General features: G+C 50.6%; 1 protein-coding gene across 1 annotated transcript; it reads right to left on the minus strand.

Annotated features, from left to right (window-relative positions):
• Window positions 1–5,750: 5,750 nt before the first annotated feature.
• Window positions 5,751–10,789, minus strand: Uap1l1 (UDP-N-acetylglucosamine pyrophosphorylase 1 like 1). Its single transcript, XM_051166752.1, is given in 10 exon segments — window positions 5,751–6,077; window positions 6,588–6,654; window positions 7,577–7,762; window positions 8,243–8,383; window positions 8,977–9,170; window positions 9,267–9,439; window positions 9,624–9,799; window positions 10,006–10,210; window positions 10,451–10,624; window positions 10,627–10,789. Coding segments are annotated over 10 exon segments (1,524 nt in total). The 5' UTR covers window positions 10,739–10,789; the 3' UTR covers window positions 5,751–5,981.
• Window positions 10,790–18,041: the final 7,252 nt, after the last annotated feature.

Genomic DNA, 18,041 nt, shown 5'->3' on the forward strand with positions numbered 1-18,041 from the left:
GAGCACCACCATTTAATTTTTTAAGTTTTATTTATTATGTATACACTGCTCTGCCTGTACGTACACCTGCAAGCCACAAGAGGGCATTAGATCTCATTCTACATGGTTGTGAGCCACCATGTGGTTGCTGGGAATTGAACTCAGGACCTCTGGAAGAGCAGTCAGTGCTCTTAACCACTGAGCCATCTCTCCAGCCCCCACCATTTAATTTTAATTAAGTGTTTTGTTGTTTGTTTGTTTGTTTAACCTGAGGCAAGTTCTCACTGTGTGGCTGTGGCTGTGCTGGAACTTGCTCTATAGGCCAGACAGACTTTGAACTCCCAGAGATCTGCCTGCCTCTGCTTCCTGAGTGCTAGGATTAAAGGCATGTACCTTTTATTTTACTTATTTACTTATTTATATCAAGTCTTTTTTAAAAAAATACTTATTATGTATACAGGTTTCTGTCTGATTGTATGCCTGCACGCCAGAAGAGGGCATCAGATCTCATTATAAATGGTTGTGAACCACCACGTGGCTGCTGTGAATTGAACTCAGGAAGAACAACCAGTGCTTGTAACCACTGAGACATCTCTCCAGCCCTATATCAAGTCTTTCTATATAGAGCAGGCTCTTTTGAACTTGTAGCACTCCTGCCTATGCCTCTCAAGTGCTGGAATTACATACATGCACCACTACACTGGCAAAGTGTTCCTGTTTTGTTTTGCAGTGCATGGGCTTAAACCTAGGCAAGCACTCTACCACTGAGCCCAATTCCAACCCAGTAGTTGTAGTCAGTTGTTCGTTTTTGTTTTTCCAAGACAGGGTTTCTCTGTGTAGCCTCGGCTGGCCTGGACTCACTTTGTAGACCAGGCTGTCCTCGAGGTAGCTCTTTAGTGGTAGGATTAAAGGCATGTGCCACCACTGCCTGGCCTGTAAATAGTTACTTCCAAACTACCCTTTGGATATGAGGATGTCTGTGACCTTGATGTTAATTTTGGGAGTGAGGGGAACCTAAAAATTATTTCCAATATTGCTGTGACCTCAGGCTTTGGCATTTATTTTATATCCATTTGGGTGACCACGGGGTTTTGCCATCCATGACCACTCATGAGTCCATGAGCATATAACTGGCCATCTGACTGTGACAACCTCTGCAGTGAGTTACACATCTCATGCTGAATGCCTTGCTCAGAGTCCATACTGTCCCAGGGTCTCAAGGCTCTTCATTGCTCTTCATTGGGCTGGCCCATCTGTAAATCATGTGCTATGGACCACACAGACCTCACTTTGGCAGGGGTATATTCTGGCAGGTATATTCTCCATTTGTGTGTGTCTTCCATGAGATCCCTGCATGACCCTTGAAGCCAGTGTCATTGCTTTGTAACACATGTCTGACCACTTGGATTCCTTCCTTTCTTTGGGACTCAGCGGGAGCAATTGTACTAGGTCTCTTGCCAGTTCTGTATCTTTTAATGGCCCATAAATTGGTCAAAGGTATTTCTCAAATTAATGTAAGGAGCCAGGTGAGGAGCTGCACCCTTTAATTCCAGCACACAGGAGGCAGAAGCAGGTGACTGTGTGAGTTCAAAGCCAGCCTAGTCTGGATAGTGAGGTCCAGGGCAACCAGAACTAGAGAGACCCTATCTTAAACAACAAAATTTACCTTCTAAACCTCCCCTCCCCAAATGCTGGGATTATAGGCATACGCCACTGCACCCAGCCAACAGGATCTTTTAATGACTCGATTTGTTCTCACTCTGCTCCACTGTGAAGTCCTGTGACTTACTTATGGTTTATATATAGTCCAATGTTTAGTTCCTGCATTGTCACGTTCCCAAATAGTTCCAGCAGCCTCTGCAGTTACGTAGTCAAAGACCAAAACCTGTCATGTCCTGCTTATGGACAACCTGGACAGTTTGTGACTGCTCTCAGTAAAACCTTAAAAAAAAAAAAAAAAAAAAAAAAAGCCAGGCGTGGTGGTGCACGCCTTTAATCCCAGCACTCGGGAGGCAGAGGCAGGCGGATCGCTGTGAGTTCGAGGCCAGCCTGGTCTACAAAGGGAGTCCAGGATGGCCAAGGCTACACAGAGAGACCCTGTCTCCGAAAAACCAAAAAAAAAAAAAAGGTCTTTCGAAACAGGATTTCTCTGTCTTGGACCTGCCTCTGCCTCCCGAGTGCTGGGATTAAAGGCATACACCACCACACCCAGCTTCAATAATAGTTTTTTTTTTTTTTTTAAGGTTTATTTATTATGTAGTCAATGTTCTGCCTGCATATATGCCTGCCCACCAGAAGAGGACACCCAAATCTAATTATGGATTGGTTATGTGTTTGCTGGGACCTCTGGACCTCTGGAAGAAACCCCCCCCCAAAAAAAAAATCCCATCCACATAAATTCAAGGCTATATTAGCCACATATGGCTTTAATTTTCCTATTTGTCCTTCTGGCCCTATACACTCGACCCATCTTGCACTTTGTTTTACCTGAGATAATGAAAAGATGTTAAAAGCTGCCCAACTCCATTTTGTTAGAAACAGCCTAACTCCATCCCAAAGGCCCCCAACTCTGGGAACATTCCCTGCCAGAGGGTCAAGCTCACTTATATTAAGCTATACTGTGTTTGCACCCTTGTTATCTGTCATTCAAGGATGTCATAATTCATACTTTGCTGTTTACATACTTGGTTACACATTGGATGTACCTTAAACACTGCCAGGCACTTTCAAGGTTAGCTAGAGCTTCTTGTTAGCAATAACTTGATGCAAAGCTGACCACCCTGCTCCACCGTCCACCCCCTGTAGGAGACAATTGTGGTTTTCACCTTTAAATATGCAACATAACTTTCCCTCAAGCACAGGTCAGATCTAGAAATGGCCTCCTCCCTGACCTCAGAAGATAAAGCTCTCATTTTAAGCTTCTGCATGTGAAGTGAGTTTTCGTGGCTTCCACCCTGAAGCCAACAATAACATTCCAACCCCTAGAAGCTGAATATTTACTTCCTGAAGAGGCCAGTCAGGATGCCAACATTTTGGTGACATTATTGTTCCATCTGCTTCTGTGTCTACTAAACTTTCAGTTCCAATGTCATTATTTTTATTTTTAGCTTAGGTCTCTGATCATTTATAGCACTTTGCCAATATATTTGTTTTGTGATGTTCCTTGAATCTTTGGGGGGGGGGGGGATTTTTGAGACAGGGTTTCTCTATGTAGCCTTGGCTGTCCTGGACTCACTTTGTACCAGGCTGGCCTCAAACTCAACGATCTGCCTGCCTCTGCGCCCGAGTGCTGGGATTAAAGGCGTGCACCACCACTGCCCAGCTTCCTTGAATTTTTTATCTATTGAAGCTGTTCTTTTCTTGCTTACATCCAGAGTCCTGTTGTTTTTAACCACAGGCATTAAATCCTTAAATTGCTCTGTGGATGAGTTTCTCCTAAGATGACAGGGAATGATTGAATTGAATTGGATGTTGGGGCCTGTGGGAGGCCCCCTTGGGCATTTCTGCCTGTTCCTTGTTGATCTGCATTTGTTAATCTAATGCCCTTGCCAAGCCTTCTGCATACTCCAGAAGGCTGGGCCATCTTTTTGGATTATCTCTAGAAAAACCATTGTTTCTAGGAAAGCCTTGCCTACCACAAAAAATTTTCAAAAGCAAGAATCTCAACTAGGACTTCTCTGACTACTGAATCTGGTTCTGTTTTATTTATAGCTGAAGTCACTCTTTGTAAACATTCAGTAAAGTTTTCTCCGGGCCCAACTACATGGCATTTGTTTGTTGAGACAAGGTCTCACTATGTAGCTCTGGCTAGCCTAGAACTCTCTATGTAGACCAGGTTGACCTCAAACTCAAGAGATCTGCCTGTGTCTGCGTCCCTAGCACTGGGAGTAAGGGCGTGCGCCCCCATGTCCGGGTTCTAGCTGCGCATTTACAGTGTGCAAGCAGCCTGTGCATTTCTGGGTACCTGAAGGACTCCCCATATGACAAGCCTGCTTGGCCTCTGGTTTCTCAGAATTTGAAAACCCTATTGGTCTCACGTCTCCTTCTCCAGGTCACACAGCGCCTCCTGCTGGTGTTCTTGGTTGTCTATGTCCCGCGTACAGGCCCAGCAGCGCCCTCAGGTCACTGAAAGAACGGGTGTATTGAAAAGGGAAGTGCATGTGGGTGAGCCACCAGCTCAGCTACAGAGGCTTTCTGAGGAGTGTCCTGCGTCCTGGTGGAAAGCTGAGAAGCATGAAGGGTTTCTTGGGCAGCCTCCTGTCCCCAAAGTCCTGTCCCTTGGATCTACCCATCTCCACCTCTATGCCATGAAAATGGAAAAAACAAACAAACAAAACCAGAGCACCTTGTCAGGAGGTTCAGATGTCCAAGGCCAGCCTGGGACGCACAGACCCTGCCTACCAACCCCTGCAACCTGAATTTATTGCAAGTGTCCAATCAGTGAGGAAAAAAAAAATGTCCATTCCTTCAAAAGCCAGTAGTCTCTTCAGGACACTATGGGGCTTGGGGGGGGGGGGTGGGGATTTGACTATGGAGAGGAGGCCTAAAGGGGAGCTCTGTGGTGGGGGGATAAGTACTCATCTTGATTGAATGAGGGGTACACTAATATATCACTGCCAGTTTGGTATTCTTATAATCACATAAGCTACACTCACCAGGGAAATGGGTGAAGGACATGGAGACCTCCTTGATTTTTTTTTTTTTTTAACTCTTTTCAAGAATCCCCAACTGCCTAAGATTTTGACGTCCCTCCCTCTGCTCTTTCCGGCCCCAGGGATGCTGGCTTGCCTGTGCAGCAGTAAGAGAAGGTGCCGGGACAATACCATCTGCTTCTCAGGTCTACAGCAAGACGAACACAGCCAGGCCAAAGCCCAACCTGACTTCTCCATGTTGGTTCTAGCACTAGCAGCTGTGGGCCTGATCCTGCCATCTTTCCCAGATCTGGGACCCACTGTTTCCACCCCATACGGTGAATACACTCTTGCCAGCCACCTCCTCCGGGAGAGCTAATGCGAACAAACAGGCACCCATGTATCTGGGGCCCCGTGGCTGTAGAACAGGCTGCTTCTCTTAACCACTATTACATTACAGGGGACGGGCCCTGTCACGCTTCCCTGCGAGTCAATGGAGCTGAGGTCAGAGACAGACTAAGGCTGGGCGGCAGAGCCAAGCACCACCTATGGCAGCTACACCTCCTTGCAAGAGCTGGAGCTCTGGGAAAAGCAACTTACCAGACTGAGGTGTGTTCCTGACTCAAAACCAGCGGCCACTCCAGAAGGCAACCAGTGTGGTTCTGGTTCTGGGGGGGATATACAGCAGCCAGGCCCACTTGTGGGGGTGACTGGGAGACTCGGGTGGGGGGAGGGGCGGTATCTAGGGAAGGAAGGACAACTGTTTTCTTCTTAGCTATGCGCATCAGGGTTTCTTTTTTGAGACAGGGTTTCTCTGTGTAGCCTTGGCTGTCCTGGACCCGCTTTGGAGACCAGGCTGGCCTCGAATTCACAGTGATCCACCTGCCTCTGCCTCTCAGGTACTGCGATTTCAGGCGTGCGCCAACACGCCCAGCTGGATCAGAGTTTTCAAAGACAGTCTTAACCACAGGCATCTAGGCACGTGGTTCTGCTCCCTGGTTGTGAGTGGGGGGGGGTCTTTCAACTACACCCCCATAAGGCGTATCTCCCTGTCTGCTGAGCAGGCATATGGGCTGGCCTGTGGGCGGGCAAGGCATCTCCTGTGCTGCCTTCGGGAACAACACCTCCCGTGGTCTACCTTGAAACCTCCTCTAGCTCCATTTCCGAGGCGCCCAACCCTCTGCCTCTCGGCTGAGTTGTCCAGAGGCAGCATCAAGGTCAAAACAAAACAAGCAAAAACCACAGACAACCAGAGTCCGCGAGGGACCCAAGATGTCCCAGCCTTGTGAAGTAAACTAGCCCACTCCCTCCGGTGTCCTGCAGGCTGGCATTTCTACTCAGCCCAGGGCTGGCAGGCTGTGAGCAAGCAGGTCAGCACTCCAGTGGCTGCAGAAGCAGCCTGGCCTGCTCCTCATCCAGAATGAATGGAGACGGGAGCTTTCGGCCTTGCAGGTACATTTCCAACCCCTATAAACAAAGGGTTACAGTGGCTAGGGGTCCACTCGGTCCTCCCAAATCCCCTCCAGCCACCCTGAAACAGCATTCAAGTGCGGGCTCGTGTCTCTCCCTCAGGGAGAGTCTTGGTCTCAGCCTTGATTCTTTTTTTTTTTTTTTTTTTTTTTGAGACAGGGTTTCTCTGTGTAGCCTTGGCTGTCCTGGACTCACTTTGTAGACCAGGCTGGCCTCGAACTCACAGCGATCTGCCTGCCTCTGCCTCCCGAGTGCTGGGATTAAAGGTGTGCACCACCACCTCCCGGCTTTCAGCCTTGATTCTTTCCTGTACCTCAAACCCCACCCTTCCCCCAAGACTTGCAAAGGCCTCCAGACCCCTCAGTCCACTGCATTCAAAAAGTCTTCACACTGCATTGGCCAACTGAATCAGTGCTGTGACCTGTCCGGTGCCCACTTCTCCCATTTCCTCTTCTGGTTCACATGAGCCAGACTTCACGAAACCCTGGACAGAAAACCCATGCTTACCTCTCCAGAGTAAGACACCAAGGGCGATATTTCACAGATGGCTGGAGGATCTTCATTTGGGAGCAAGCTGGGGGAGAGAAACAGTCAGCCTTTGCCCATCAAGCCAATGGGGGGAGAGCACAGAATGGGGGGTGGGGACCCTACCCAGAATCCTCAGGATTGAAATGGTAAGAGCCTGCCTAGCAGCCAGACAGGGTGGAACACACCTGTAATCTCAGCACTCAGGGAGGCAGAGGTAGGCAGATCTCTTGTGAGTTCGAGGCCTGCCTGGTCTACAAAGCGAGTCCAGGGCAGCCAAGGCTACAGAGAGAAACCCTGTCTTCAAAAACCAAAAACCAAAACAAAGAAGGAGGAGGAGGAGAAGAGGAAAGGTGGAGGAGGAGGAAGGAGGAGGAAGAGGAAGAGGAGGAAGGAGGAGGAGAGGAGGAGGAGGAGGAGGAGGAAGAGAAGAGAAGAAAAGAGAAGAAGAAAAAGAAAAGAGAAGAGAGAAGAAGAAGAAGAAGAGAGAGCCTGCCCAGCATGGATGCCACACACCAGCCCTATCTCCACAGCAAACTCCTCCCTCTGCATACTCAAACCCATACAGGCCATCTGCCAGGTGACAGCCTTGCAGAATCACACACAGGGTCCCTGCTCAGAGCCCAGGCAGCCAGGCCCAGCTGCAGCTCCAGCACAGCAGCAGGGGAAACAACAAAACCAAACGCCCTTTTCCTCTCACTGCTGGTCAAACCTACCTACGTCTCTTGAGGGCGAGGCCTACGTCTCATCTTCAAAGCTTATGAGACCCTGTTTGTGGACATTTGGGACCCGGCCTCCCTGGTTCCCTGAGCACAACCTGAGCCTAAGAGGCTGAGCCAATAGTCACCAATCAGGCTGTGACTGGCTGAGAACACAGGCGTCTGCACTTGGTATGGTGCTGGGTCACAAGCCAATTGGGACAGCGGCAGCATCAACAGGGCCCTGGGATGGCTAACCCCGGAGCCCCTCACCTGGACTGCTCAGCAAGCTGGACCCCGTGGACATCCAGGAAGTGGGCCCCAGCCTGCAGAGCCCAGCGGTAGTGCTGAGCCAACAAGGCTCTTCTGGAGGTGGTGGGGTTGTCGCTGCTGGCTGTGTCAGCGTTCTTCAGTGGGGAGAACTCCTCCTCGCGACACACTTCAAAGGCAACAAAGTTCCTGGTGGAGAGACGGGTTCATCTCGCCCTGTGTCCCAGCCAGCTGCTCTGCTCTAGACAGGAAAGGGTAGGCTAGCTTTCCCTGAATGGGAGCCTGACTCCCATGAGTACGGTGGCCTAGGAGGGCCCCAAAGGCACAGAGAGCACCTTTACTTTCCTGAGAGCCTAGGAAACATCAAGCCCTCCACCTCTCACTTGTCACATGTCCAGAGGTGGAGGGCACACTGACTGGGTCGCGACAGTGGGGGCTGGTGGGGGGTAGACTTGTCCTCTCTGAACCTCCAATGTCCCCTCTGTCTTAGGGACAGGAACACCTACTGAGAACAGTCACCTATAGTCCCTGAGCTGTCCCCACCCCTGCCCCATCACCAAGCTCCCACTTCCCCACTGTCCCTACTAGCCCTCCACGCCCATTACCAGAAGAGAAGGGAGAAGAGAAATATAAATAAGTACATAAATAAATAGTGACTTCTACACTAACTTAGCGAACGGGAACACATCAAACACAAACTTCTCCATCTTTATCCCATTCGGTCTTGGCGGCTTTACCAGATTGCCCTCCTCATCCACGTAGGGGACGCTCTTCACAGCCACATGCAGCTTCAGCAAGGGCTCAAACTCCCTGGCAGCAAGAGGACAGAGAGGGTGAGGTTCAGCCAGGGCCCCCTGCGATGCCAGCCTTCGCTTCTGCCTACCCAGCCAGGAGAAGCAGCACAGGGACTTAGCTAAGTCTCCGGCAAGGACACAGGTTTTCTCCACGCAGCCTCAGGGCCACAGTGCTGCCCAGGCTGATGACAGGGTGGAGGGGCCAATCCACAGAAGACAGCCTTGACCAGCGCCTCACACAGGCTTCCCAGAGCATGACTCGGGCTGGAACTGGCTCTTTCGGTTTGTTTTTTTGTTTTTGTTTTTGTTTTTTTTGGTTTTCCAAGACAGGGTCTCTCTGTGGTAGTCTTGGCTGTCCTGGACTCACTTTGTAGACCAGGCTAGCCTCGAACTCACATCGATCCACCTGCCTCTGCCTCCCGAGTGCTGGGATTACAGCCATGTGCCACCACGCCTGGCTTGGAACCGGCTCTTTTGTAACACAGGAATTCTCTGTACCCCAACCCCTTGCCACTCCCAACAGTGGCCAGGCTCAGGCCAGCTCCTGCTGTTGTGGCATTCTTTGATTCAGCCTAGGCTGGGATGGCACAGCCACCTGTTGCCACATACCTGATGACCATATCCAGGAAGCCTCTGGTGAAGAAATGGTTGCAGATGTTGCCCGTGTTGTAGAGCAAGGCCCCATCAGCCCCACGTAACCCAGCGATCTCAGGGCTGATCTCGCTGTATTCCACCACCTGGGGGACACCGTCCACCTGGCACACCACACCCACTGGCTCCTCAGGGTACGATTTCTCCACCACCTGCAGCCACCGGGGGTAGATTCAGAATGCTGGGAGGGGCAGGGTTTGGAGAAAAGCAGAGCCAAGTGCCAAGGAAAAGCAAAGCTCGGCGCTCACCTTAGCGCCACAGTCCGCTCCCTGAAGCACGCAGAAGCCGATAAAGACTGGGTCGGCCAACCGCACCAGTATGTTGTCCACACAGTACACGTGCACAAACTCCACACCTCGCTGCCTCATGTCCTGTAGGATCTGGTGGTCAGCCAGAGCACAATACAAGCCCCCGTTGCCATCTGCAGAGGAGAAAGGGACATGGGCTTGATCTCCTGCCTTGTCTAGCAAACACGCAAGAGAGCCTTGTGACTGTACCATGTGACAAATGAGGCTCCAGCCTGGGCCAGGGCTGCATTGCCTGCCTGAGCACACTTTACCTGGGACCTGCTGGCAAAGCCTTCCCGTCCAAAGTGTGGGCCATACCTGGGGCCATGGCAACTTTATCTTTCCGTTCCAGTATGGCCTTGCCCTCAAAGGTCACAGCAGGTAGCATGCGTTGCTCGAACAGCACCACGTTAGCAGGGTCCAGGTGAAAGAAGTCATGTTCCTTGAAGAACTTGATGGTGGGTCCCAGAGTGAACTCACTGGTCATGATGTACCTGTGAAAGTCCTAGCAGTGAGCTGCTTGCAGGGGACTCTGGCGCAGCCAGGCAGGTGTGGCCGGAACACGCCTCCTCGGGTTCTCAGTAAGGACAAGTGGGCTCAGTCTAGGGCCGTGCTAAGATTGGGTCTCAGGTCTCGGTGTGTGGCTATGCCTGGGTCATTCAAGGGTGGTCATTCTGGGAGGTTGGCAGGGAGGACACACCAGGGCACGGTGCAGTGGGTCCCCAGTCGCTGGCCAGCCAACTGTTGAACGCGCTGGATCCGCTCTGCTTGCAGTTGGTACAGTGTCTTCTGGCTGGGCAGCCCTACTTGATACATGCCCTTGGGGTAGGTGACGCCCAGGCGAGTGCCCTGCCCACCGGCCAGCAGCAGGACAGCTACTTTGTTCAGAGCAATCTGTCGGAATCCTGGAGGGGAGGGGAAAGGCCTCTTTCACTTTAGAGAGAGCCACCACTAAGGCTTCGGGGGTCTACTAAGAGGAGGAAGAGGGAGGAGCTGCAAGGCAAATAACTCCACGCAGCACTTCCTGAGTCTGCCCCCCCACCCCCCACTCGCCCCACCCCCACCCCTTGCCCCGTGGGCACTAACTTTTTCCAGCCGCGATGGGCAGCGCCTGTCCAACCCCCGCCTAACCCGGGGCTGCCTACCTTCCTCTTCCCACCGCTGGCGTGTCTCTCGGTCGCAGCGGACCGCGCTGCCCACGCGTTCTGGGGGCAGGGGCTGCAGGCGCGCCGCCAGGTTCGGCAGAGGTCCCGGGGCTCGCGCGCAGGCGGCCGAGGCGCGCTGGCAGTGCTCGCGCAGCGCGTCGGGCTCCAAAGAGCGAGCTCCGCCAACAGCGCGGCCCGAGGCTCCGGTGCCAGGTCGGCCCAGAAGCGCAGGAGGTGATCCTGGCCCGCGCGCTGCAGCCGTGCGCGCACATCCCTCTCCGAAGCCATGCTGCAACCACAGCTGCAGGCTCAGCGGGTACTCGTGACCTTATGACCAACGTCACGAGACCAGGCAGGCGGCGCCGAGAGGAAGGGCCGGGGGGCGGCACCTCCACCAGGGACCCCGCCCCCTTCCCCGGCTTGAGCTACAGGTCCGCCCTCTTTGGCTCCGCCCTTCCTCAACTCCTTTTAATACAGTCCCCTGCCCGTTTTCCGGACCTGAATCAACGGATCTGTCCTCCCAGTATAACTCCTCTCCAGGTTACTCACAAGAGCTAGGTCCTCTCCTCTGCCCTCAAACTCAAGACCTAGCTCTCCTCCTAGTCCGCAAGGCCTAAGTATTTCTTTCCTAATTAATTCTATCACGCATCATCTCCCCCCCCCCCCATGTGTGGAGGGAGCTAACTTGTCCTTGCCCTGAGGAGGTACTCCGACTGTGTGTTCCCTTGGGCTGACCAGATCTGACTAGCCTTCCTGCCTGTCCACCGGAGGGTGCCATGTAGCCGAGTTATTGTATCTGACAAGAATCCCGGAGTGATGGCACCTGGGCTTTGAAGTAGCCTTTTGTAAACAGTCAGCGATTGTTAGCTGAGGTTTTGTTTTGTTTTTTTTTTAAGTATTAATTTATTTATTTTATATAGATGAGTGCTCTATCTGCATGTACATCTGCATGCCAGAAGAGGGCATCAGATCCCAGTTGTGAGCCACCATGTGGGTGCTGGGAGTTGAACTCAGGACCTCTGGAAGAGCAGTCCGCACTCTTAACCACTGACCCATCTCAGGATTCTCAGAGCCTTTGCGTAACTTAGGAAACATACCTGGCAAACCAGGAAGCCTTGTATGACTGAGAATTTTGCTTGGGTGATGGTTCCTGCAGACAACCCGTACATCAGATAAGAGGTTTTAGTAGTTTTTGATATCGGATATTGACTTGCTAAAAGTCCCTTTTGTGCTAGTGGGGAAAATTACTTCTGGAAAAGTGCTCTGGGAAGCTGCTGGCCTTTCTCTGAGGCTGAGAAGCCTAAAATTCACCCTGCAGTGTCTCTCTCTTTTTTTCCCATTGATCAGTCACCCTCGGTAACCCAGACAGTAGCCTGGGAACCTCTCCTGGAGCGATGGCTCAGAGGTTAAGAGTGCTGCCTGCTCTTCCAAAAGTCCCGGGTTCAACTCCCAGCAACGACATGGTGGCTCTCAACCACCTACAATGAGATCTGGTGCCCTCTTCTGGCCTGAAGGCATACATGCAGGCAGAACATTGTACATAAATAAATCTTAAAAAAAAAAAAAACAAAAACAAAAAGTCTGAGCCTAAGAGGAACCTGCTTGAGGCACCACTGGTGGTGGCACTGCGAGGAGGCCAGACCCAAGCCTCCCCTCACCCACCTTGAAGAACATGGATTTTGCCGGGTTTGGTGGCAAACGCCTTTAATCCCAGCACTTGCGGGGCAGAGGCAAGCAGATCACTGTGAGTTCAAGGCCAGCCTGGTCTACAAAGTGACCCTGTCTCAAAAAACAAAACAAAACAAAAAAAGAACGTGGATTTTCCAAACCCACACCTCAGCCCCTTCCTACTTTAATTTGCTTTTCCATAAAGCTTCTTGGGTGAGTGTGTGTGTGTGTGTGTGTGTGTGTGTGTGTGTGTGTGTGTTGTTTTTTCTTTTCGAGACAGGATTTCTCTATGTAGCTCTGACTGTCCTGGAACTCACCTTGTAGATCAGGCTGGTCTCAAACTCAGAGATCTGCCAGCCTCTGCTTCTCAAGTGTTGGGCTTAAAGGTGTGCCACCACTGCCTGGCTTATGTTGGCTCTGGTTCCTTAACAATTAAACTTTATTTTTTAAGAAAAGCAATTAAACTGTATTATGAATGTATTACGTGAATGCACCTCCCTTACAACCCAACTACCCTAAACAGGAGGAAAAGGAGATTAAAGGGACCAAGAATGAAACCTTCTTGATATCAGTACCGTGGGATGAGTCCCTTGGCACAATTCTCTGGAAATCTAGCAGATCTGACAGATCTACCTGACAGAAGAAACCGTACCATCCATCAATGGAACTTACAGCCTCTCTTCTCCTCAGAACTCTCTTCTTTGCCAATTTGTTGTTGTTTAATGATCAGTATTGCCTAATAATTGCCCCATGTTGGGCACCACTTGTTGTTCACTTACCAGTACGGCCTAATACTGTTTATTATCAGGCCTATAATTATTATTACGACAGCATTTTTTAACCTGCTAGCAATCACATAAAACAAGATAAAGAAATCTGATGGGGGGGAGGGGATCCAAATGGTGCTTTAGGATCCAAAATACAAAGCACATCTTTCAGGTCTACACTGGCTCACTAACTTGGGCTAATGTACAGTGTGTTCAGGTCTACACTGGCTCACTAACTTGGGCTAATGTACAGTGTGTTCAGGTCTACACTGGCTCACTAACTTGGGCTAATGATGTACAGTGTGTTCCCTCCACACACACCTCAGATGGAAATTCTGGGCTGGCACAGTGGAGGCCACAAATTCTCTTGGACCAGAGAAGACTTTTGTGTACAACCACAGCTTAACTTTGCCTCAAGAGCCTTTGTGGTGAGCGCCTTTTCTCCCATCCAAACACCCCTCTCCAGTTACGGCGCCGCTTTCTTACATTCCCTTCTGGCTGGCATCTCCGTGAGGAGTAAACTCAGGAGGCAGGCTGCTGCTCGGTTCGCTGCTCTCCCTCTGTCACCTTCCATGATGTTTGCCTACCCCAAGCCAAGCACCACCATGACTGGGTCAGCAAAATGTTCAGGGAATGCTGGATGAATGAATGAGCAAGCAGTGCACCCTGATATGACTCCCATGTGGAAGGTGAGGGCAGCAGACAAACTGGAGTCAGGTGAGCAGCACGGGCTCCACACCCCAGAGCAGAGTCCATGGCAGCCATCATCACCTTTGGGGCTTGGCATGTACTTCTTGGGAGAGGGTCAGGCATGCTCTAAGGGCCCTGTAGGTCAGGGTGGGCCCCTAAGTTCTGCCTCAAGGTATGGGTGGGTATCAAGGTCAAAGGTTGAAAACAAAGGTTTGTATAGCTGAAAGCATTTCCAGGACCAAAAGACTGCGTCACCCTAGGCAGGTCAGGGTACAGATGGTGAAGTTTGCAAGTCCTGCTGGATGCTGGCTCCAACCCTCTGAACCACCTGCTTGGGAGGAGGGTGGATGGGTGTGTGTGTGTGTGTGTGTGTGTGTGTGTGTGTAGAATGGCGGGATGTGTGTGTGTGTGTGTAGAATGGTGGTGTGTGTGTGTGTGTGTGTAATGGTGGGATGTGTGTGTGTGTGTGTTTAGAATGGTGGGATGTGTGTGTGTGTGTGTGTGTGTAACGGTGGGATGTGTGTGTGTGTGTGTGTAACGGTGGGATGTGTGTGTGTGTGTGTGTAACGGTGGGATGTGTGTGTGTGTAATGGTGGGATGTGTGTGTGTGTGTGTGTTTAGAATGGTGGGATGTGTGTGTGTGTATGTGTGTAACGGTGGGATGTGTGTGTGTGTTTAGAATGGTGGGATGTGTGTGTGTGTATGTGTGTAACGTGTGTGTGTGTGTGTAATGGTGGGATGTGTGGTGTGTGGTGTGGTGTAGAATGGTGGGGGTGTGTGGTGTGTGTGGGTAACGGTGGGGATGTGTGTGTGTGTGTGTAACGGTGGGATGTGTGTGTGTGTGTGTGTAACGGTGGGATGTGTGTGTGTGTAATGGTGGGGTGTGTGTGTGTGTGTGTGTTTAGAATGGTGGGATGTGTGTGTGTGTATGTGTGTAACGGTGGGATGTGTGTGTGTGTTTAGAATGGTGGGATGTGTGTGTGTGTATGTGTGTAACGGTGGGATGTGTGTGTGTGTAATGGTGGGATGTGTGTGTGTGTGTGTGTGTGTGTAGAATGGTGGGATGTGTGTGTGTGTGTAACGGTGGGATGTGTGTGTGTATGTGTGTTTAGAATGGTGGGATGTGTGTGTGTGTATGTGTGTAACGGTGGGATGTGTGTGTGTGTTTAGAATGGTGGGATGTGTGTGTGTGTGTGTAACGGTGGGATGTGTGTGTGTGTGTGTGTGTGTAGATGGTGGGATGTGTGTGGGTGTGTTGTGGTGTGGGGGGTGTAACGCGATGGGATGGGGTGTGTGGCTGGTCTTTTGCTACTTTGTGGGTCGCCTTTCTTCCACTCTTCTACACCTTTATTCTTCCATCCTTTCACCTCCTAGATCAGATAAGAGGTTTTTGTTGCTTTGAAATTTATCAGTAGGGCCTGTTAATGTTTATTATCAGGCCTGTACTTATTATTATGTCAGTGTAACCCACTAGCAAGCAATCAAGACACACACACCTGTTATATTTTAAAATAGCCTTAGCTAACCTGGGGCAGGGCAGACGTTAATCCCCTAAACTACTTCCCATAGTGGGGCAGGTACGGGATCCCTGCCCCAATCCCATGCATGCAGTCTGCTTCTGTCCCGACCTGCAGGGTTCGACTAAAACTCGGGAGGGAGGACACCTGTTGAGAAATGCAAGACACAAGGAAGGAGAGCAAGTCTGATTGATCAAGCTCTCAACTTTATTAGCCAGGCAGCAGCTTTTATAATTCAGAAAGCAGGGAATATCGCTATAGCAACGCAGTTGTGGGTTTTCTCAAAACATAGGGAATTCCAGGCAGGGTCATAATGTCCTGTTATGAAGGGTATCTTGCTTTGTCTTCTTCTAGCTTTGTCTAACTGCTGACTACAACAGGCCGTCCACCTATCTGCTTGGCTGCGGACTCACAACAGGTCGCTCCATCCCTATCTGGCTTTAGCTTCTGACTCACAACAGGGTCGCTCCATCCCTGTCTAGCTGCGGACTCACAACAGGGTCAGCTAGTTTCTGGTGAAAGGTAAGCTCTGGGAGACAGAGACTTAAAGGTGCAACGTGGACAAGATGACTGAACATTGGTCATATGGCTATTGTCCTGAACATGTTTCTAATAACTTCTATCAAGCTACCTCCACATCCATAATCCCATATACTTTCTAATGGTTCTTTATCTGGGCCAAATCTCCATCCACACCAGCCATGTGGCTTCTCCTCCACCTCACATGGCGGCCTTCCTCTCCTCTCTTCTCCTTCCCAAGACTCTCTGTCTCTCTCTAAGCCCGGGAACCTTAGCCAAGCATTTGCCCTGGTCAGGTGTGAAGGCTTTTTATTAATTAGCATCAAATGCATCTGACATCCTCCAACAGGTTAGTAGGTTTTGATATTGGAAGAAAAGAGATCACTGAATAAGTCAGAGGTCTGAAAGGGATCGACATTATCTTTAGACTACTTCCTGCTAATTAGGGAAGTCAGCTGGAGGTTCTTTACGTGAGCAAAGGCAGTTACGTGAGCTAGCGGCATCACTGCCGAGGAGCATGACTCCCTCCCCAGCAACTACTAGCTACCCAGGAGATGCTGGGCCATGGGCTCCATCTCCCAACACCACAAGTAGATTCAGGTTCACCAGGGTCCCTGGCCTGAGTTTTGTTAATCTTGCTTTACTGGGAGGCAGCACCGGTTTCGCTTTATGCTGGTGGCTACTCCTGTACCTATGCCTTCGTCCCAAGAACCCCCAAGGTCTCATCGGAGCTTGGCACCCCACTGCAGTATAGCAATTGCACTATCCCCTCTGTTAGCATCTGGCCGCCCTGGTAAGCTGTCTTTAGGTTGCTCAGCAACCTCTGATGTCATCACTTAGGGCAGCCAGAAGTGCACCACATAAAAAGGACCACCTCTCCTTCTCTCTCTCCTGCACTCTGTCTGTCTGTCGTCTGTCTGTCCTGAGGTGCCCCTCCCCTTCTTTCTTCTCCCCATGCTTCTACAATAAATCTCTCCATATCAAAACTGTTGTGTCTCTATTTATTTTAATGATAACATGTTGTTATAATTTACCAGTATATCTAATACTGTTTATCATCATCAGGCCTATAATTATTATTACTGCAGTATAACCTGCTAGCAATCAATCAATAACCTGGGACAGGGCAAATATAATCCTCTAAGCTACTTCCCATAGTGGGCAGGTACCCATGCCATCTTCTAATAATTTTTTTTTTTTTTTTTTTTTTTTTTTTTGGTTTTCGAGACAGGGTTTCTCTGTGTAGCCTTGGCCATCCTGGACTCACTTTTGTAGAGCAGGCTGGCCTCGAACTCACAGCGATCCGCCTGCCTCTGCCTCCCGAGTGCTGGGATTAAAGGCGTGCGCCACCACGCCCGGCTCTTCTAATAATTTCTATCAAGCTACCTCCCATTCAAAATCCCAAATACTTGCTAATGTTCTTCATCTGGGCCAAATCTCCATCCATGCCAGCCATGTGCTTCTCCTCCACCTAACCCATGGCAGCCTTCTTCTCTTTCCAGTCTCTCTTCTTCCCAAGATTCTCTCTGTCTCCCCATCCCCGGGAACCTTAGCCAAGCCTAGCCCATTTGCCTGCCCAGGTGTGACAGCCTTTTATTAATTAGCATCAAAATACACCAGACCAACTCCAACAATAACATCCCCACCAAATAAAGCTTCCTGTGTGCTCACTATGCGCTGAGGTGCTTAGAGCAGGTCAGGCCAATGCTAGGGCTCGAAGTGGCTCTGTCTCTCCCCCAAACTCATAGTAATTCATGGGGAAGCAGTCACCACAGCCTGCATGTGAATTAAAAACATCTAAGTAGAGTTGGGGGGGGGGCAGAGGAAGCAGGTGCCTGGGCAAAGTCTGAACTCAACCACTACAGAGGACCGGTCTCTTCACGTAGCTAAGGACTAGGCAAGACACAAGGTGAGGAAATAGGAAACGACAGAGAGTCTTGGACCAGGTCTGCCCATAAGCTCCATGGAGTAACTCTGGGATCCACCAAAATATCTATCTTACCGTGAATGAACCACCATTTGGAGTGACATGGGTGTGGTGGTGCACACCGTTAATCCCAGCACGCAGGAGATCGGCGCAAATTCCAGGCCAGCTAAGGCTGCGTAGTGAGACCCTGTCTCAAGACAGACAAATGAGTGAGCAACCAGTAGACCTGGGGAGCCAGGGGAGTTGGGCAGGGGAGTTGCTCCCACAGCTTGAGATGCATGCCCTACTACTAGATGGCCGGGAGAGGTCCTGGGGCATCGCTGTTGAAGAGTGTCTCGGTGTGCTTAGAAAGTAGAGGCAGCAGTTAACATGCGGGCCGTTTCTCAGTGGCTACATTTCTGTTTCAGTGACATTCAGAAGTTTAGGGAGCTGACCAGGTTGGAGGATGGGGGACAGGCAGATGAGATGGCAGGGGGACAAGGCACACTAAGGACCTCCCTGGC

The sequence above is a fragment of the Acomys russatus genome, chromosome 24 (genome assembly GCF_903995435.1).
Source record: "Acomys russatus chromosome 24, mAcoRus1.1, whole genome shotgun sequence".
In the NCBI taxonomy this organism is placed as follows: domain Eukaryota; kingdom Metazoa; phylum Chordata; class Mammalia; order Rodentia; family Muridae; genus Acomys; species Acomys russatus.